The sequence below is a fragment of the Amblyomma maculatum genome, chromosome 1, assembly GCF_055883805.1.
Source record: "Amblyomma maculatum isolate TAMU_Amacu chromosome 1, ASM5588380v1, whole genome shotgun sequence".
Classification (NCBI taxonomy): Eukaryota; Metazoa; Arthropoda; class Arachnida; order Ixodida; family Ixodidae; genus Amblyomma; species Amblyomma maculatum.
This window is the reverse complement of record NC_139344.1, coordinates 295519069-295535472: the sequence shown is the minus strand read 5'-3', so window position 1 is coordinate 295535472 and position 16404 is coordinate 295519069. Positions and strand designations below refer to the sequence as shown.

The following is a 16404-nucleotide window of genomic DNA, read 5'->3' as shown; positions in this document are numbered from 1 at the left end:
GCAGCTCAAGTCCTTCGGTACGCTCAAGAACGGATATCAGTTTTAACAGCAATGCCACGTTGCCGTCAAAGCATAAAGCTGGGCTAGTTGGTGTGTCATCATAAATAAAAAGACTAGCGCAAATAACACAGACACAGACATAGAAGAAGACAGGATGTCTGTGCCTGTGTTATTTGCGCTAGTCTTTTTATTTATGATGCCAAGTTGCCGATGAGAAAAGCTACCGCTTGTGAAACTCTCCACCCACACAATGGTCAATTGCGCCTTTTGAACGGCAGCACCATTCTTTCCGGTGCTCTGAAAGCTCAGTAAAGCCTGGCAGAGTGCTGTTGCAGCGTAGAGCGACGTACTTGTTTCGTCCCTCAGAGTCAGACGGGCTTTGCACCAGATTGTCCAACGGTGACCACACTGTGCATGCCGTTGTTGAGGCTCGAAGCACTCTTGAGGCTGCTCTGGAAAGTCAGCGAGGTGCTCGTGTGCGTGTTGGTCGTGGACTGATGCCGGCGGCGACGCAGGCCCAGCAGGCGGCAAAAGGCGTCCCGGAACTTGGACGATATGGCGTTGTAGAGGATGGGGTTTATGGCTGAATTGACGTACAACATGATGCGACACACGTACAGCAGGCTGTAGAACACCTCCAGGCTCACCTGCGTTACGAGAGTCGACCCGGTTGGTCCCACAGAGTGTTACTCACCTCATCTACTGGTTCAATGCAAAACGTTCAGCTACAGCTTTTCAGGGCTAAAAGATCATATGTCAGACTGGAAGATTCATAAATAAATGAGTAGAGACGGCAAATGTTTGCAGCTGGTTCTGTTTTTGGAAGGATGCGCAGGACATTACACAATATGAACATCCCCGTGGGTCCTGAGAAAAAGTGACGCATATTTTTGCACTAAATTTGGCAGCGGGATCTACATTTTTGTGTGTTCAAGGGGCTCTCCTGGGAATGAGGTAAAAAGGACTGATGCTATGAAGCCTAGTTGCTCTGAAGTTGCATTCAAGAGCGCGAGTGGGAGAGCGCCAGCAGCACGCGAGACGCACGGCGATGTGTCTCTGTTAAACGCCTGGCGTAGGGCAACAGTTTAAAACAAACCCCTCGGCGACCACTCTTGAAAAGGCCTTTAAAATAATTTTATAGCTTTCACCCCCAGTAGACACCTTCAGCACAATGTGTACCGTCTTACCGTTAACGTTAAGTAGCGCTACTGCACGTTCGCCACCGCGTACCGTGGAAACGCGCTCGAAAAGAATTTTCCTTACCACTATCCAGCAGCGAAGCACAGGTAGTCGAAGCAGCGACACAGGCACCGCTGTCTCGGGGACGGCGGCGGCACAGATACTGGCAGCACATGAATATACAGCCTTGACTACACGGTACAAGAAAAAAATTATATTGTTGTATTTTTCAGTGCTGCGACGTAGTTTAGCTAATTTATGCTTTGAAAATTGCGTTACACCCGTTTTGCCCTTCAAAGCAGGCACTATCAATTCACTTCCTCTCCAAACCTGGTTCAAGTGCTCCTGACCGAGCTGTTTTATGCGGATGAGCTGGTTTAAGAGGGCGATTAGCATTTTAGGCGTTAATATTCAACAAGTGCAGAAAGGTCTACAACCTCTTTTTCGAACTTCGGCAAAATCGTAGACCGTTTTGTCAACGGCACTGCCATTTTGTGTCGGTGGCGTCATATAGTAGCTAAGTCGAGAGCAACCGCCACACTGGCATGTGCAGTTGTATCCAGGGAAAAGGGCATCACTAACACACATCGGTATTTCGGAGCTTACGCATGGAAATTTTGGTATTCTCAAGGTGCTTACTTGACTGAAAGAAAAAATGCTTTTCGGCAGCCATTCGGTCAGAAATTACAGTAAGTAACGCGCCTGATGGGGTCACATGTGCTACCAGTGTCAGATCCTGGAATAGTATCTAAGAGAAAGGCGCAACAACTTAGACAGGACACAGGAAGAAACACATATAACAGTTCACGAGGGCAACTACCAACTGTTTAATGTGGTGAAGCAACAACAGCATATACAGAAAAGCAGAGCATTTGTAAAGGTAGAGCAGGCACACACATCACTAACACCGCATTTTTACACAAACAAATCAAGATATGAAACTTCAGCATCATAGATCTGCAACGAAGCATCACTTACGCAGCGATCAGATAGTTTTTGTACATTGAAGGCCTCTAAGACAAGCCGGGCTTTCACATTGGTGCTCCTGCCTACAATCTTAGTCATCTCAAATCTTGCCTTACACATGCTAATGCAGGAAGAAATGTGGCTTACAAGGTTTGAATTTTTATCATTATTGTCTACATTTTTTGCATGCTCCCGTAGCCGGTCATTAACGCAACGCGTAAGTGATGCTTCGTTGCAGATCTATGATGCTGAAGTTTCATATCTTGATTTGTTTGTGTAAAAATGCGGTGTTTGTGATGTGTGTGCCTGCTCTACCTTTACGCATGCTCTGCTTTTCTGTATATATGCTGTTGTTGTTTCACCCCATTAAACAGTTGGTAGTTGTGCTCGTGAACTGTTGTGTGTGTTTCTTCCTGTGTCCTATCTAAGTTGTTGCGCATTTCTCTTATATACTATGCAGAACCAACTAGCCCGACAACACGCTCTTCTGAGATCCTGGAATACAAGCTTGATACAGAATGCTCATTTCGGCAAGTTGGTAGACGTTCATAATTGTCTCCAATGCTAACAACTCTCCAGGATAAGGCTTGCCGGGTATCCAATGTTTACGGTCACGGAGGCCTGCTCACGTTTGCTCAAGTGGGTGAAACAGGAGGATACTCAGCAAACTCCTTACCATCGAGGGGAAAGGAGAAAAAAGTTACTGTTCTTCCATACCTGCATCGCATCACGCATGGGCTAAAAAAATGTGGCAGGCCGGTATGATTCGGATGTAGCCATATCAGCACCCATAAAACGTAAACAGGTATGGCCGGCAATCCAAAATGAGAGGGAGCGGTCAGAAAAAAGGAACGGGTGTGGCATCGCGCACAGGGACAAGTTCGCCGCCTGTCTCAAAGGAGTTGTTTACAGGATTCCCCTCTCCTGCGGAGCCCGGTACATTGGGCAGACGGAACGCTGCATAAATAAAAGGTTGTTCGAGCACAAAAATAATAGACAGTAACAAGGAACTATATTACCTGGTAAGCCACAGCAAGAAGAGTGAAAGAATGAAAAGGAGAAGGGAATTTCTACCGCATTATGGCGAAGAACAGATATACTTTACAAGCACTGCGATCAGACAACGCGGGAAATAATGGAAGCCTTCCATATCAATCCAGACTCAGAATGTATAAGCAAACCATCTGTCACTCTAAATGACAAAGAGATAGCTTTCATTGGTGACCTTTGAGTGTAGCACACGTCTCTGCCTTTTGGTTTTATCGACTTCAGTGTGACGTAGAATGTACTGTCTTTCCTTTAAAAGCGCCAAGTGTTGGCATTAAATACTTAGTTGAGAGTCAGCGCTCGTCCAGTGTCTTTCTGATTCTTGTGTACCGTTTTTCGCGCTGTTTTACAATAATGAAGCTTGATGCAATCGGATTCGGGGGCCGAGACTGAGCGTGACCAGGAGGACCAGACATGGAACGGGGAGTAGCATGGGAGAGTTGGCAAAGCAGAAGTTTATATTGGGCGCGAGCTCCACTACTAGAGCGGGCGGCGCTAGTGTCAACCTACGGGAGCGAGTAGGTTCACGTGACTCCGCCTACTGGTGCAGAAGCAGAGTCTGCATTGAAGTTGTGTGTTTTACGAACTAACAGTCGCGGTTTTGTTTCCAGTTTTGCTTTTTGATGTGTGCCAGCATCACAAACTTTCATCTTGCGTCGTCGCTGTTGCTTCAGTTTATGAAGCTGTTGGCATAATCTATTACTGGTCTGTATATGCAATGGAACCCGGCGCACCGCTTCTATTTCTACAAGAAAATTTAGCTGAAGGAAGCTTGATTAAATAAGTAGCCAATGCGTAAAGACGTCATGGGTCACTCTTGTTTGTTTAATATGCGTTTCATCGAGCAAGATTTCATCTGTATGGAGCTGGAGAGTTCCAAGAGCTAAAGCGAAGGACTGGCGCTAATTAAAGTTTATGTTCTTGCGATTATCAATTGTGAAGCTAACGAAGTCTGATTGCTGGCGGGATGGAAAACCTACTGGCTTCTTTGCCGAACCAGTATCTACTCAGAGCAAGGAATGCTCGTCCGAAAGTGGGGAAGTGTCAAATTTCTTCTGAATGAAAGCATCGATGCCGCAACTAAATGTTTCAGATGAGCGAGAAAACAAATAACCATGCGTACTACGATCTGCTCCCATAAGGATCAACAAAATGTCGCTGAAAAACAAACACCCACCCGAAGCTGAGTGGCAATGCTCGCTCTCAGTGTGCAAGAAGGACCCCAACTATGCGCACTTGCTTTAAAAGATTTATTCGCATCATCCCTGTTGTAAACATTATTCAAGGATCAGCCGAATGGCGCCGCTTCTGCCGGCACTGTGCGAAGTGCCCCGTATCTGTCGCTACCTGAGAACTTCATTCTTTTAGCAGAGAAATATGATTGCCGAGCAAAGCAGCGATGTAGCGGTGCAGCGCGTAATTTTCTCACAATGATAACCGTGATTTATTATCACTTATTTGGGATTGGATGTATAACGCATTCAATTTTTTTTAGAACAGCGACAAGAACTCTTCAGGTGTGCGGCGTCGTAGCAGTAGTTAAAAGTCGCCGAGCTACGCTTCGACAGCTCATGGACTCTGTGAAAGGCCTTCTTACCGAAGAGAGTCGGCGTAATACCTAAAATACTCTTCAACAGGCCAGACCGAAGTGTATATGAAATAAATAAATAAATTCAAAATTAACAGGCAACTAAACTGCCTAGGAAAGCATCACACAGCAGCAGTTCAACACGCATTAGCCCACTTACTGCTTCATGTGGTGCTGCCAATAGGTGGGGCCATGATATGTCCTGGTGCCCAATACACTTTTTACATGAAAGCATCCGAGTGTTGTGTTGTGTTGGGTTTAATGGCGCATAAGCAGCTAAGGCTATTATGCGCCAAGCACACGGTTGTAAGTGGTGTACACTATTTATTCTCTAGTTTATGTAAAACCATTGCTTCCTTTAAGAAGCTAAAACACATGATAGATCGACAAGTCCGCTTTCACCTAAAATCAAAGCTGGATGGAAAGGAATGTGTTCATCGCAAAATCGAGTAAAATACTTTTTCCTGTGCATTTCAAATCTTTTGCATGAAAAGAAATTGTGGTTTATGGTGAGTTTCTGTTCGGATTCTTCACACAGAGGCTTATTTTCTTTAATCAACAGAGTTATGTGTCATGTGTGTGTGGCCAATGTGGAGATGGCATAAAATCACTTCTGTAAAACGTTCTTGATGGCGACATGATTTCCATGCCCCAAAAACTGGCTTCACTAACTGCAGTTTGTTATTTACTTCCCTACTCCATGATGACTACCATTCTTCCTTTAGTTTTTTGTGCACTAGCATCATGCAGTCTCTGTACGGCATATTTATGTTCTTTATTCGTTTTGTATGGGCTTGGGCAGTGCAAAAGTCTGCTCTTTCATTGCCTCCAATGCCGACATGACTCAGGACCCAACAAAATGTTATTTTATGTCCTTGAGCAGAGGCTGCTGATATGTTGTGTATGATGTCCCCAAGTAGTGGTGCAACTGCGATTTTGTGGTGAAGGTCTGTGAGAACACTTAAGGAGTCTGTGTATATAATACTGTTTGTGGTGTTTTCGTTGACTATTTTGCTCACAGCCACAGCAAGAGCATAACATTCAGCACTGAAAATACTTGCACACTGAAGTAATTTCACTGTTTTTTTTCCCATTTTCCTTGTACTATTGCACTACAACGTATTTAGTTGTCTTGGAGCCATCCGTATAAAATTGTGTGCAATTGTTATATTTTTCTTTAAGAGCTAGAAATTCTTGCAGGATCTGTTCAGGTGGAGTTGTTTGTTTAGAAAACTGAGTTAGTGTGAAATCGCAAACAGGAAGGCTGTATCATGGTGGCAGTGAATTGTGTCTCGATGCAATATTAAGGAGGGCATTTAGTAGTCCTAATACTAAGCCCTTATCCTCAAATCGAAGTAACAAGGAATTGATTGATTGATTGGGGCTTATTGTTGGACTATACTCTGGAGGTACGTTTAGTGACAATAGGGTATCATATATGTTTTGGTAGGGAGCGTATTTTCAGGATGCATGAAAATGTGAGCATATAGAACTTCTAAATTATAGAGATGGTTCGTTTGTGTCAACATAAAGACTGGTGATAGGTGATGTCCTATAAGCGCCAGTAGAAAGACGCAAACCTGAATTCTGTACAGGGCCCAAGCACTTCAGATATGAATGTCTTGCTGACCCGTATACTTTGCAGCCATAGTCTAAGCAAGAGAAAACGACAGAGAGGTAGATGTGCAAAAGGCGGGTCCAGTCAAACCCCCAGTGTTTGAGTGAGAAGACTTTTTGTATATTGAGAGATTTGGAAGCTTTCTTTTTGAGGATGTTTATGTTATGAAGGAAAGAGTGCTTCCTTTCAAAAGTTAAACCTATAAATTTGTGTTCGTGTTTTACAGGTAGTGTGATTTCATTTAGGCAGATGGGGGGGTCAGTGTGCAGTCCTCGTCTAAGAGAAAAGAGAACAGCTACAGATTTTACGCAGAGAACCTGAAACCATTCCTATCTGCCTAAGATGCCAGCTTATTTACTGTTAGCTGAATTTGCCTCTCACATGTTGTTGTGTTTGATGATGTACACGCAATTTTCAATTTGTCTGCGTAAACTGAGTACATAATGGACTGCGGTATTATTTTCGCTGTGGAGTTCATTTTTACTATGAAAAGTGTGGTACTTGAAATGCACCCTTGAGGCATATCATTTTCTTGTGTGAAGTTTTTAAAATGGCTAGAACCAAGACGTATTTGAAGTAACCGGCCAGAACGAAAGTCCCCCAGACATTTTAGCATTCTGCCCCGAAAGCCAAGCTCTCCTATATCACGCAGGAGCCCATACCTCCAAGTAGTATCATCGGCTTTTTCAAGGTGAAAAAAGATTGCATGGCATTCTTGCTTATGCAAAAATGCTTCTCGAACTGTATTTTCGAGGCGTACAAGGTGGTCAGTAGTGGAACATGTTTTCTTGAAACCGCCCTGATGAATGTCAAGTAGTTTTGGGGATTCGAGAACAAACAGCAATCTTATATTTAGAATACTTTCAAAACACTTTGCCAGACAGCTCGTCAGGGCTATTTGCCTACAACTGCCTGGGGAGTTTGGCGACTTCCAGGCTACAGAAGTGGCACAATAATGGCCTTCTTCCTGGTCTCAGGCATTTTCCCGGATATCCATATTTTTTTAAGTTTTAACAATGCTTCTACAGAGGTTTCTGATAAATGGGCTAAGATTTTGTAGTGAACATCATCGCGCCCTGGTGCAGTGTGTTTGCCACCTAACAGTACTCTATACTTGTTTGTGTGCCAGGGGTTGTGAAATGTAGAACTGTAAAGGGAGAGTATTTTCAATCCAGTTTATGACCTTTTTCCCACATGCTTTTCTATGTAACCGAGCTGTTGATGGAAGAAACATAGCTCTGCCATGACTGCTTTTCAGCTGTGCGGCGGATATATCGCACTTTAGATTTTGCCTTCTTGAAATTTATCAGGTTTTTATTTGTTGAGTGGTGCCGTAAAATTCCCCATGCTTTGTCTTGTTCCTTTTTTGCTTTTCTATATTCTTGCGTATACCAAACTTTACGATTTGTCTCACCACAATAGAAGTCCGAGGAATGGCTAGGTGAGCGAAGGCAATAATACATGCTGTGAAAGTTTCATTTAATTTGTCCACGTTATAACTGTTCGAATAGGTTTCTTGTAGGGCAGCTTATTCGCGGAAAAGCGCCCAGTCGGCCAAATCCAGCCTCCAGCGCTGTGGTTTTGTTAGAGTGATCGATGGTGAATGACGCTAGACTGATAATGACAGGAAGATGATCGCCCCCGTATGGGTTGTCAAGAACGTCCTGTTTAAATTCGGTAAAAACTTGGTGAACAAAAAGGCAAATCTAGGCAGCTGGATTTGCGTGTGCTTGGAGAGTAATATGTGTGTTTCCCCGTACTTAGCAGTCAGACATTGTCGCATAGTAAAAATCTTCTAAAACCTGACCTGTGACATCTGTTTGTCTGCTTCCCCAAAAATAGGAATGAGCATTAAAATCCCCAACTATAAGATAAAGCTCCAGTAGTTGTAGTAAGAGAGTTTCTAAATCGTGAAGCGTGACGGTTAGATGAGGTTCAATGTATATGGAACATATTGTTATGGTTTTACAATGGAGCACTGTGACTGCAACTGCTTTGTATGAGGTTTTAAGGTCGATATTTTGAGTTGCAATAACACCTTGGACCACAATAGCAGTGTCTCCAGAGAGTCTGCTTGAGTTCTGTCGGTCGCAACGAAAGACTTGACGCTTTTTAAGGATGTTTTTATTCTGCGGTCCAAGGTTTGTCTCCTGGAGACACAATGCAAATGGGGAAAACGAACTTAATATATCTGTTATGTCAGTGTAGTTGTTTAAAAGTCCATGACAGTTCCAGTGAACTAGAAATGCCATGGTAAAATATAAGTTGGGGATAGAGTTTAAAAAACCTATATAGTAGGGTTCCTTTTGACCCGTATTGGGACTTTGTCTCTTCTGTTGCGCTCGAAAGCGCTTTGCCACCACTGAAGGGGGGGGGGGGGGGGGGGGGGCGAGGAGGGAGATGTGTCCAATACATCCTCAGATGGGCTGGACATTCATGCAGAAGGCACGGGTGCACTTGTTTTAGACCTCACCCCTTGGGGCGAGGCCTTCAGACCCGCCGACCTGGGGGTCGGCGCAGCCTGGCGCCCTGGTGCGCCGCAGCGGCGTAGGAAGGGTGTTGAATTGAAAACCGTTGGTGCGCTCTGGGGAACGTGATATTTTCCTTTACCTAGAGAGTGATGATGCCTTTTTCGGTCTTCCACAGCGGATAGCTACGTGAATAGGCAGGAAGGTTGCCCTGATAGTTTGCACAGAGATGGGGTTGAGTTTGGCAGTCATCAGTTGGGTGCTCGTGCGCAGCACACTTTGCACGAGTGGGTCGGTCTCGGCAGCTCTGTGCCCCGTGACCGTACTTCTGAAAGTTAAAGCAGCATCGTGGATTCGGGATGTAGGGTCTGAGGTTGAGTTTTGTGTACCCTACCTCCACAGACGGGGGGGGTACGCTCAGTGCGAAGGTAAGGACAAAGTGTTTAGTCTCGATTTCTTTGTTGTCACGTATTATTTTTATTCGGTATACATTACCCCAGAAGGAGACTGCAGCCATGAAATTAGGAGACGCCTGCTTCTAAGAAAGAGAGCCATGGTTAGCCTTGACCGCCTAGTAAAGAGCAGAGACATTAGTCAGCGAACCAAGATCCGTATAACTCATGCTATGGTCTTTCCAGTTGTGATGTATGGATGCGAGAGTTGGACTGTGAAGACGGCTGACCGCCGAAGAATTGACGCGTTTGAATCGTGGTGCTGGCGGAGACTCTTGAGAGTTCCTTGGACTGCCAGAAGATCAAATCAGTTGATCTTGTCGACCATAAACCCTGACTGCTCATTGGAGGGTCAAATTCTAAAGTTAAAGCTCAGCTACTTTTGTCATCTGATGAAAAGAGAGGAGTCGCTGGAGAAAGATTTGATGTTGGGAAAGGCTGAGGGTCGCCGGAGAAGTGGTAGGCAACGAACGAGATTGTTAGATGGCATCCTCGAGGCACTGCAGATGAAGTTATGTGATGTTAGGAAGATAGTGAGAGACCGGAAAGAGCGGCGTAACATGGTCCATAGGGTCACGAAGAGTCGGACACGACTGAGCGACTGAACTGAACTGATACATTTGTAATGTGTTGCTCTTTCAGCCCTTCCAGCAGTTCCTCCTCTGTCATGTACTTCAAGTCGTGACCGGAAAGAACACCGCGAATAGTATTCAAAAAGCGATGTGGGGTAATCACAACTGGAATGTCAGCAAAAGAACTGACTCCCGATAGTTTCTCATGCTGATGATGATATAAAAGTTACAAAAGCAGGTTTCCATTTGCAAGCTTTTTGATCTTGTAACCCTTGCCTACAGCTACACTCAGTGTCTTTGCAACAATAAATGATGAGCCTTCTCTTGCTGTCTTTTCTGAGTGCTCACTATCAACTACATGAAAGCGTGGGAAGGTGCTATTTGTTTTCAAAAAGAACTGGGAAGTATGGTCAGTGCGCCCCGTTTTGAAGGAGGGCGATCAGTTAAAAAAGAAGAAGAAACCATAAAAAATATATATTGCTCGGCTGCGGTGCCAGCCACCCACCATGGAGCCTAACAGGGGACGAGACAGGAATTGGCAATCAAGTCAGGGACACGCCAGCAGTACACCGTAACTATAACCCAATATGATGTAACTCAGGATGGTTAGCCACAAAAGGTTAACCCTCGCCGCCTGGAAGTAGGAAGGAACAAAGAAGGTAGAAGACAGGACAGTTGTAAGAAATAAAGTAGGAAAGCAGAAGATGCAGGGGAGGATAGGAAAAGGAGACTGCCGATTTCCGCCGGGTGGGTCAGCTCGGAGGTGCCCTCTGTGGGAAGCGTGGGCCGAAATGGTTTGTTGCCTCTGCTAAGGGTCCTTAAAGGTCCAAACCCTTAGCATCGGCTCAACCACCAGGATCTCCTTTCCTCCAGACACGGCGGCGCCACACACGGCTAACCGTGGGTGCTCGGCCTCCGTGGTGTCACACAGTAGACGCAAACATCTGCTTTAACAGATGCCCTCTGCGGGGTTGTCGAGTCAGGAAGAGGAACTAAGATGAGATGAGAGCTGCTCGTGGACACATTTCTACGCAAAAAATAGCGACCGTGGTCCCCAGTTTTCTTGGTAGGGAAATGTAGTTAAGTTGGCGTAATCTAATCATGAAACACACTTCGAGGTGCCGCCCTCTGCCGTAGATGCTAGTTGAGCCTTCTCATGTGGCAGAGTGAACTTGAATTCTTGGTGGAAATTCAACACCAAGTTGAGACAGACCGCGAAATCGAGAAGTCCGCCGTTGAGAGGTCACTTTCTCACGTTCTCGGAATGTCGCGTGCACTTCGCTTTGGTGCCTTTGCTTTCGTCCACAATATGGGAGACTTCCTCGTGGTGACACCGTCGCTGCACTTGGTGTGGGCCGCTTCCCTACTTCGAACCGGGTGACCGCCGTATTATGTGAGGATGGAACGCCCGTCGTCGCCGCCATCTTCGATGGCTGCCGCTCGCTGGCACCCGCTTCTCTCCTGCCGTTAGCAGCTGGGCTGGGACCCCAATCATAACACATGACTACAGTTTGCGTGTACCAATGACCGGCAAGGCAATGAAGAATGGAATGCTGAGGTGCTTCTCATCTTCTTTATATATCCTTTAATAATTACCAGGGACGAACTACCGTAACAGTTTGAGCAGGGGAGCGAGTAAATTCAGCCGTTCTAGAACGACACGTTCAAGAGCAATGCCAATTGAGCTACATTTGCTGTGGAAACCGATCATTTATATCCTCTCTCTTTAGCTCTTGAGCAGCTACTGTGTAACAACTTTAGTAGGGTTTGTTCTATAAGAATTCATTACCAATTTCACATCCATTAGACCCCGCCGGGGTGGCGCAGTGGTTACGGCGCTCGACTACTGTTCCCAAGGACGCGGGATCGAATCCCGGCCTCGACGGCCGCTTTTCGATGGAGGCGAAAAGCAAGGCGCCCGTGTGCTGTGCGATGTCAGTGCACGTTAAAGAACCCCAGGTGGTCGAAATTTCCGGAGTCCTCCACTACGGCGTCTCTCATAGCCTGAGTTGCTTTGGGACGTTAAACCCCACAAACCAACCAAACCAAACAACATCCATTAGGTCAATATTTCAGCATCGGTCATAGTTGTTGGGCGACAAAGTCGATTTCAAGCGTCTGCAGCATTGACACTTTGGCGGCCGCACTCAGCACTGGCTCTATGACGCAGCAACTGGCTTGCTGATGCGTGTGGTGAGTGTCAATACTTATCGTCGACGGCGGAACCTGACACCCCAGAATTTATGTGAATGGCCGCTAGGTTCTTGCGTCTCATTCAGCCGTCATGCCGACGTCCTGCCAGATGAAACAAAAAATAGACAATTGATCTTTACGGAATAATGGTTCATAATTGCCTGATGGAAGGTTGCATTTGTGAACGATTATTATATTTTGTGGCTCAATCGCTTATTTTGAGCAATGTTTGCTGTTACTCTGACCACTTTGAAACATGTTATGATCTAAAACAATTCTGAGATTTGTGTTTTCAGAACAAAACATTGGAGCGCTGTTTCTATTGACAGCCTATTAAGTAAGCGTCGTTGCCTGCAGGCAAATATGCATGCATGTTTATTCATACCTTTACCTTCATCTATTTGAGGTGACTAGGCGAGATCATTTTTCTTCGCTAGACGGTATCTCGTAAATTTTTACTGCCAATAGTATCATCCGTTTCTTTTCCAGCCTAAGCACGATCAATAAGTTTTTCACTGTCCTTTCTTTATCAACAAAGCGTTCAGAGCACGCACGAACTTGTTACCCAGACGAAACGCTCGGTTGGTGCTTCATATTCCAAGCGGCGCGCACGGGAAATGAAACTTACAAGAAAGAGAGAGGAACGAAATAATTAAGGGGATGAAAGGAAGGAGCAGTGTATAGAAGAGCGCACAAAATATTTAAAACTGCAAAAATAGCGGAGCGCGCATCCGCTCTGCTATTTTTTTAGCAGCTTAACACTGCAAGCTGGCGATGGTTTGAAGCTAGCTTTCCGCTTTCGAGCGCTGTTACAGCAGCCCAGAACACCACCGTGGCAGCTAGTCAGACGAGTTTGTGTTGCAATGCGCTTTTCGATTATTCAATATGTTTTCTCTGCAAAAGAGTGCTAGCGCATATGAGATCTGCGTAGCATGCCTTAGCGCCCCCGCTGCTCACTCTGCTGATGCCAGAGAAGAGGATTGGCGCTACGCTCTCCGAGTTTAAGATTATTTTTCTCCTCGTCGTGAAAACGGTCTATAAAAAACTATTCGCCGCGAGATCGACCTAGAGGTGGCGCCACCATCACTCCGGTAGTGTGGATCGGCAGCCGGCGGCGCTCGCAGAAACGCACGCTGCGTAGGTCTGCTTCCGAGTTTACGGCGGGTTTGTTGGCGATGAAAACGTGTCTTCTGCAGTATTTCTGCAATATTGCAGAAAAATTTCGCCAATGCAGCAGAAGAAGAGCGGATTTTGGGAAAACAAAGCACGCAACCACCAGTCTTCTAGATTTACTTTGCACGTTTCTTGCGCTGTTCCGCGCTCACGCGCCTAATGCTTGGGCCTCCCTAATGACAGCTTTGTTTTTCTTATCGACTTTTAAACAGTTCGCGCGTGTCTGATGCGAGTGAGACCGGCGAATTTAGTGTTAAGCCCACGCAGATACAAGGTTGGTGCTCTGACCTGTAGTACTTTAGATTGCATCGAGAAAGCCTGGTTCATTATATCGTACTTGACTCGAGGATTAAGCAGGTTAAATGTAGCACTGGCAGGCACTGCATGGCGAGTTGCTTTAGACTGAGTGCACATCAAATCTGGCCCAGACAACCACGCACAAGTATTCCCCAAAAATGAGATCACGCCGACACTATATACAGGAAAGCTGATTGTTCACGTGTGCAGCGCTGAGTGGATTGAATTTTCCGATATGCTTTTTGCGGCCACTGTCATAGAATGTGATGATGTATTACTGCATGCGCCACTAACTGTAAATGATTTCCTGAAACCGAGGAAAGTATAAGGGATTTCGGATGTGTGTGATGTTAATATATAACGGTAAATTAGTAGTGTAATTATTTTGGTTTGCAATGCCAATAAATTTCACCGTGTGAGAGAGCTTTTACACATATGACAGAATTTACAATAATTAGCGATTAATGTTCAGTAACGTTAAAGTGCAAGCTACGAATTACTCGCTGCGAAGACATCGTTATAAAATGCGCATGGGCGCTGTCACATTCTGGGAAGCAGATTTACAGGCTGAAAATTTCTTTATCACTAATTATTTAGCAGTCACTAAATCTTATGCGAAGTAAAATATTACAGTTGCTTCCAAAACAGATGCCGGATATAAAACTATTCCGAAAGAAATGGAGGTCATCTTATCATGCGACTATAAAAATGTATTTATTTCCGAACTAAACACTGATATTTAAGCCCGCATGAAGCTGTTTTACTCACCTTGTCAGAAACGACGAATTTGCTCGGAAGACAGCACTTGGACGAAAAGGGATTATAATGATTATAATAGACTACCAGTAAGGTACATAATTCTAGGTGTATTATGTAATATTTAGGGTAACAATTAGGTGCAGGGAATATGTTTCCCAAACATTCGAGCATTTCTCTAAAGCAAAATGTGCTCACTAAAACGTTTATGGATGCACAGAAGCCTTCAACAACAAAGGAAAAGAAAAGGAATGCATATTGGCCCGGGTTTAACGCATGAAGCTGCATCGGCTATGACGGATGATTGCAGAGGCTGGTTTTGGTGTCGTTTTTTTTTTCTTTATTAACACGACATTTACCGCGTGGGATTGTTTATTGTGCAGTCAAACCCCACAGCAGAGGAACGCCTTTCGAAACGGTTATAATTGAATCCCCCGTTCTCGAAATCAGCAGTCGAGCGCCCTTACCATTGAGACACCGCGACCGAGGTTTAAAAGCAAAAAAAAAAAACAACAACAACAAAGTACTCACACAACTCTATCGTGCATACAGACGGCATAGCAGGCATAGAGTGGTCTGTTCAAACTGCATTCTGCTATATGAAGCAGTCTGCGGTGGCATATGTTTTAGTAGCTGCGGTATTCCAAACAGAAACAGGAATATGCGATTTCTGAGCGTTTGCATTAACTTTTATTGACGGCAACGACCTGTTTTGCTTTGACACGGCGGTAACGACAGTGCCACTTCGCTTGAGACATTGCATGTCAAAGGATCTCAAGCGCCGAAGGCCGCGATGGATGATGTCCTTATCCAAGCATGGCATGCTCGATACGGGCAAGTATATTTTTTTATGAAGCGTGGGTTTATAGACTGTTCATATTTATTTTGCAAGAGGCATATAGGTAAGCAAAAGCTCACAGGAATTGCGAAACAAAAACACTCCTGTACACGCCGCATGCGCGCGCGTAAATCACTGCGCGGCTGGCACGCGACGCGAAAACGCACCCACACTGAGTAGGTTTTGCCGCTGAGCCGCAAGGTGGCGACTCTGCTCGATCTCGAGGCTAATAGGGATGCTACGGCAGCGTATTTTCATGCGAAATGATCATTGTGAGTGACCCTTGTGTTCACCACTCCAGCAGTGCTGTGGGCTCCCAATTAAAGGACACCTCCCTGATGCCACTATATAGGGTGTTGACGCAACGCACGCTTGTCCGGGGCATGTAAACCATTTTCGCAGCGAGAAGGAAACTAGCCTCAAACTCGCTGCAGGCATGTGGGGATGCGTTGGTAGCAGCGGGCACGCCAGGGCATACCGCGCAGAAAGCGCACGCGCTACGCAGTCTTTTGTACACGAAGTCTTGAATAGCCGAACCGCGTCTAATTGCTAAGCTGATATGACAGCGGGCGATGCGCAGTTTTTGTGTGCTTTTTTAGATACCCTACCCTCGTCCTTTCTTTCCTTCCCCTCTCTATCTTCTGTCTGTTAATTTCCTCCAGCCGCAGCTCAGGTGTTAACAAGTGCCGCGCCTGGCAATATCGTTTTCTTTGCTTTGTTCGAACAAAAAAAAAACAAAAAAGAAAACCGAAGACAGAAGAATAGCAGTTGATAAAAAGATATTAATAGCGGTGTTGTGCGTGCTTGTCGTAAGCTGTTCCAGTTGCAACTCTTTCAACCGGGCGAAGACTAGCGGCCTCTAAATTTCGAGCACCAATCGAAATGTTTCGCCTTGGCCTCGTGCGACAAGCAGCCGTTCGGCAACAAATGGAATATATTATTTGAGGGCGAAAATATACCAGATGCCATGTGACGTAGTAAAACTATTTCGGTGCAGTCGCCCGAAAGTTATGAAGATATGAAAGAACACATATATCCCGCTTGAATAGAACTATGCCTGATACATTGGTTGTCAATTTATATTCAGTGAAGCAGAGCTACAATAGCTTTTTTCTGAAAACACGTATTCCTTACATTTACAATCGTTAGCAAAACCTTGCTGCCGATACCAAATGTGAGTGTGGTCATGAGAACAACAGTCATTCTTTAAAATAAGCAAGTTATGCCACAACCAAAGGGGAATAAAAGCAACTTTCA

General features: G+C 45.2%; 1 protein-coding gene across 1 annotated transcript in view; it reads right to left on the bottom strand.

The window, feature by feature from the left end:
- Positions 1-246: 246 nt before the first annotated feature.
- Positions 247-16404, bottom strand: part of ETHR (ecdysis triggering hormone receptor) — a 358242-nt gene continuing 342084 nt past the window's right edge. The window contains exon 3 of the mRNA XM_084591606.1: positions 247-647. Within this exon, the coding sequence (XP_084447732.1) occupies positions 369-647 (279 nt within the window). The 3' untranslated portion in view covers positions 247-368. The remainder of the gene's footprint in view (positions 648-16404) is intronic.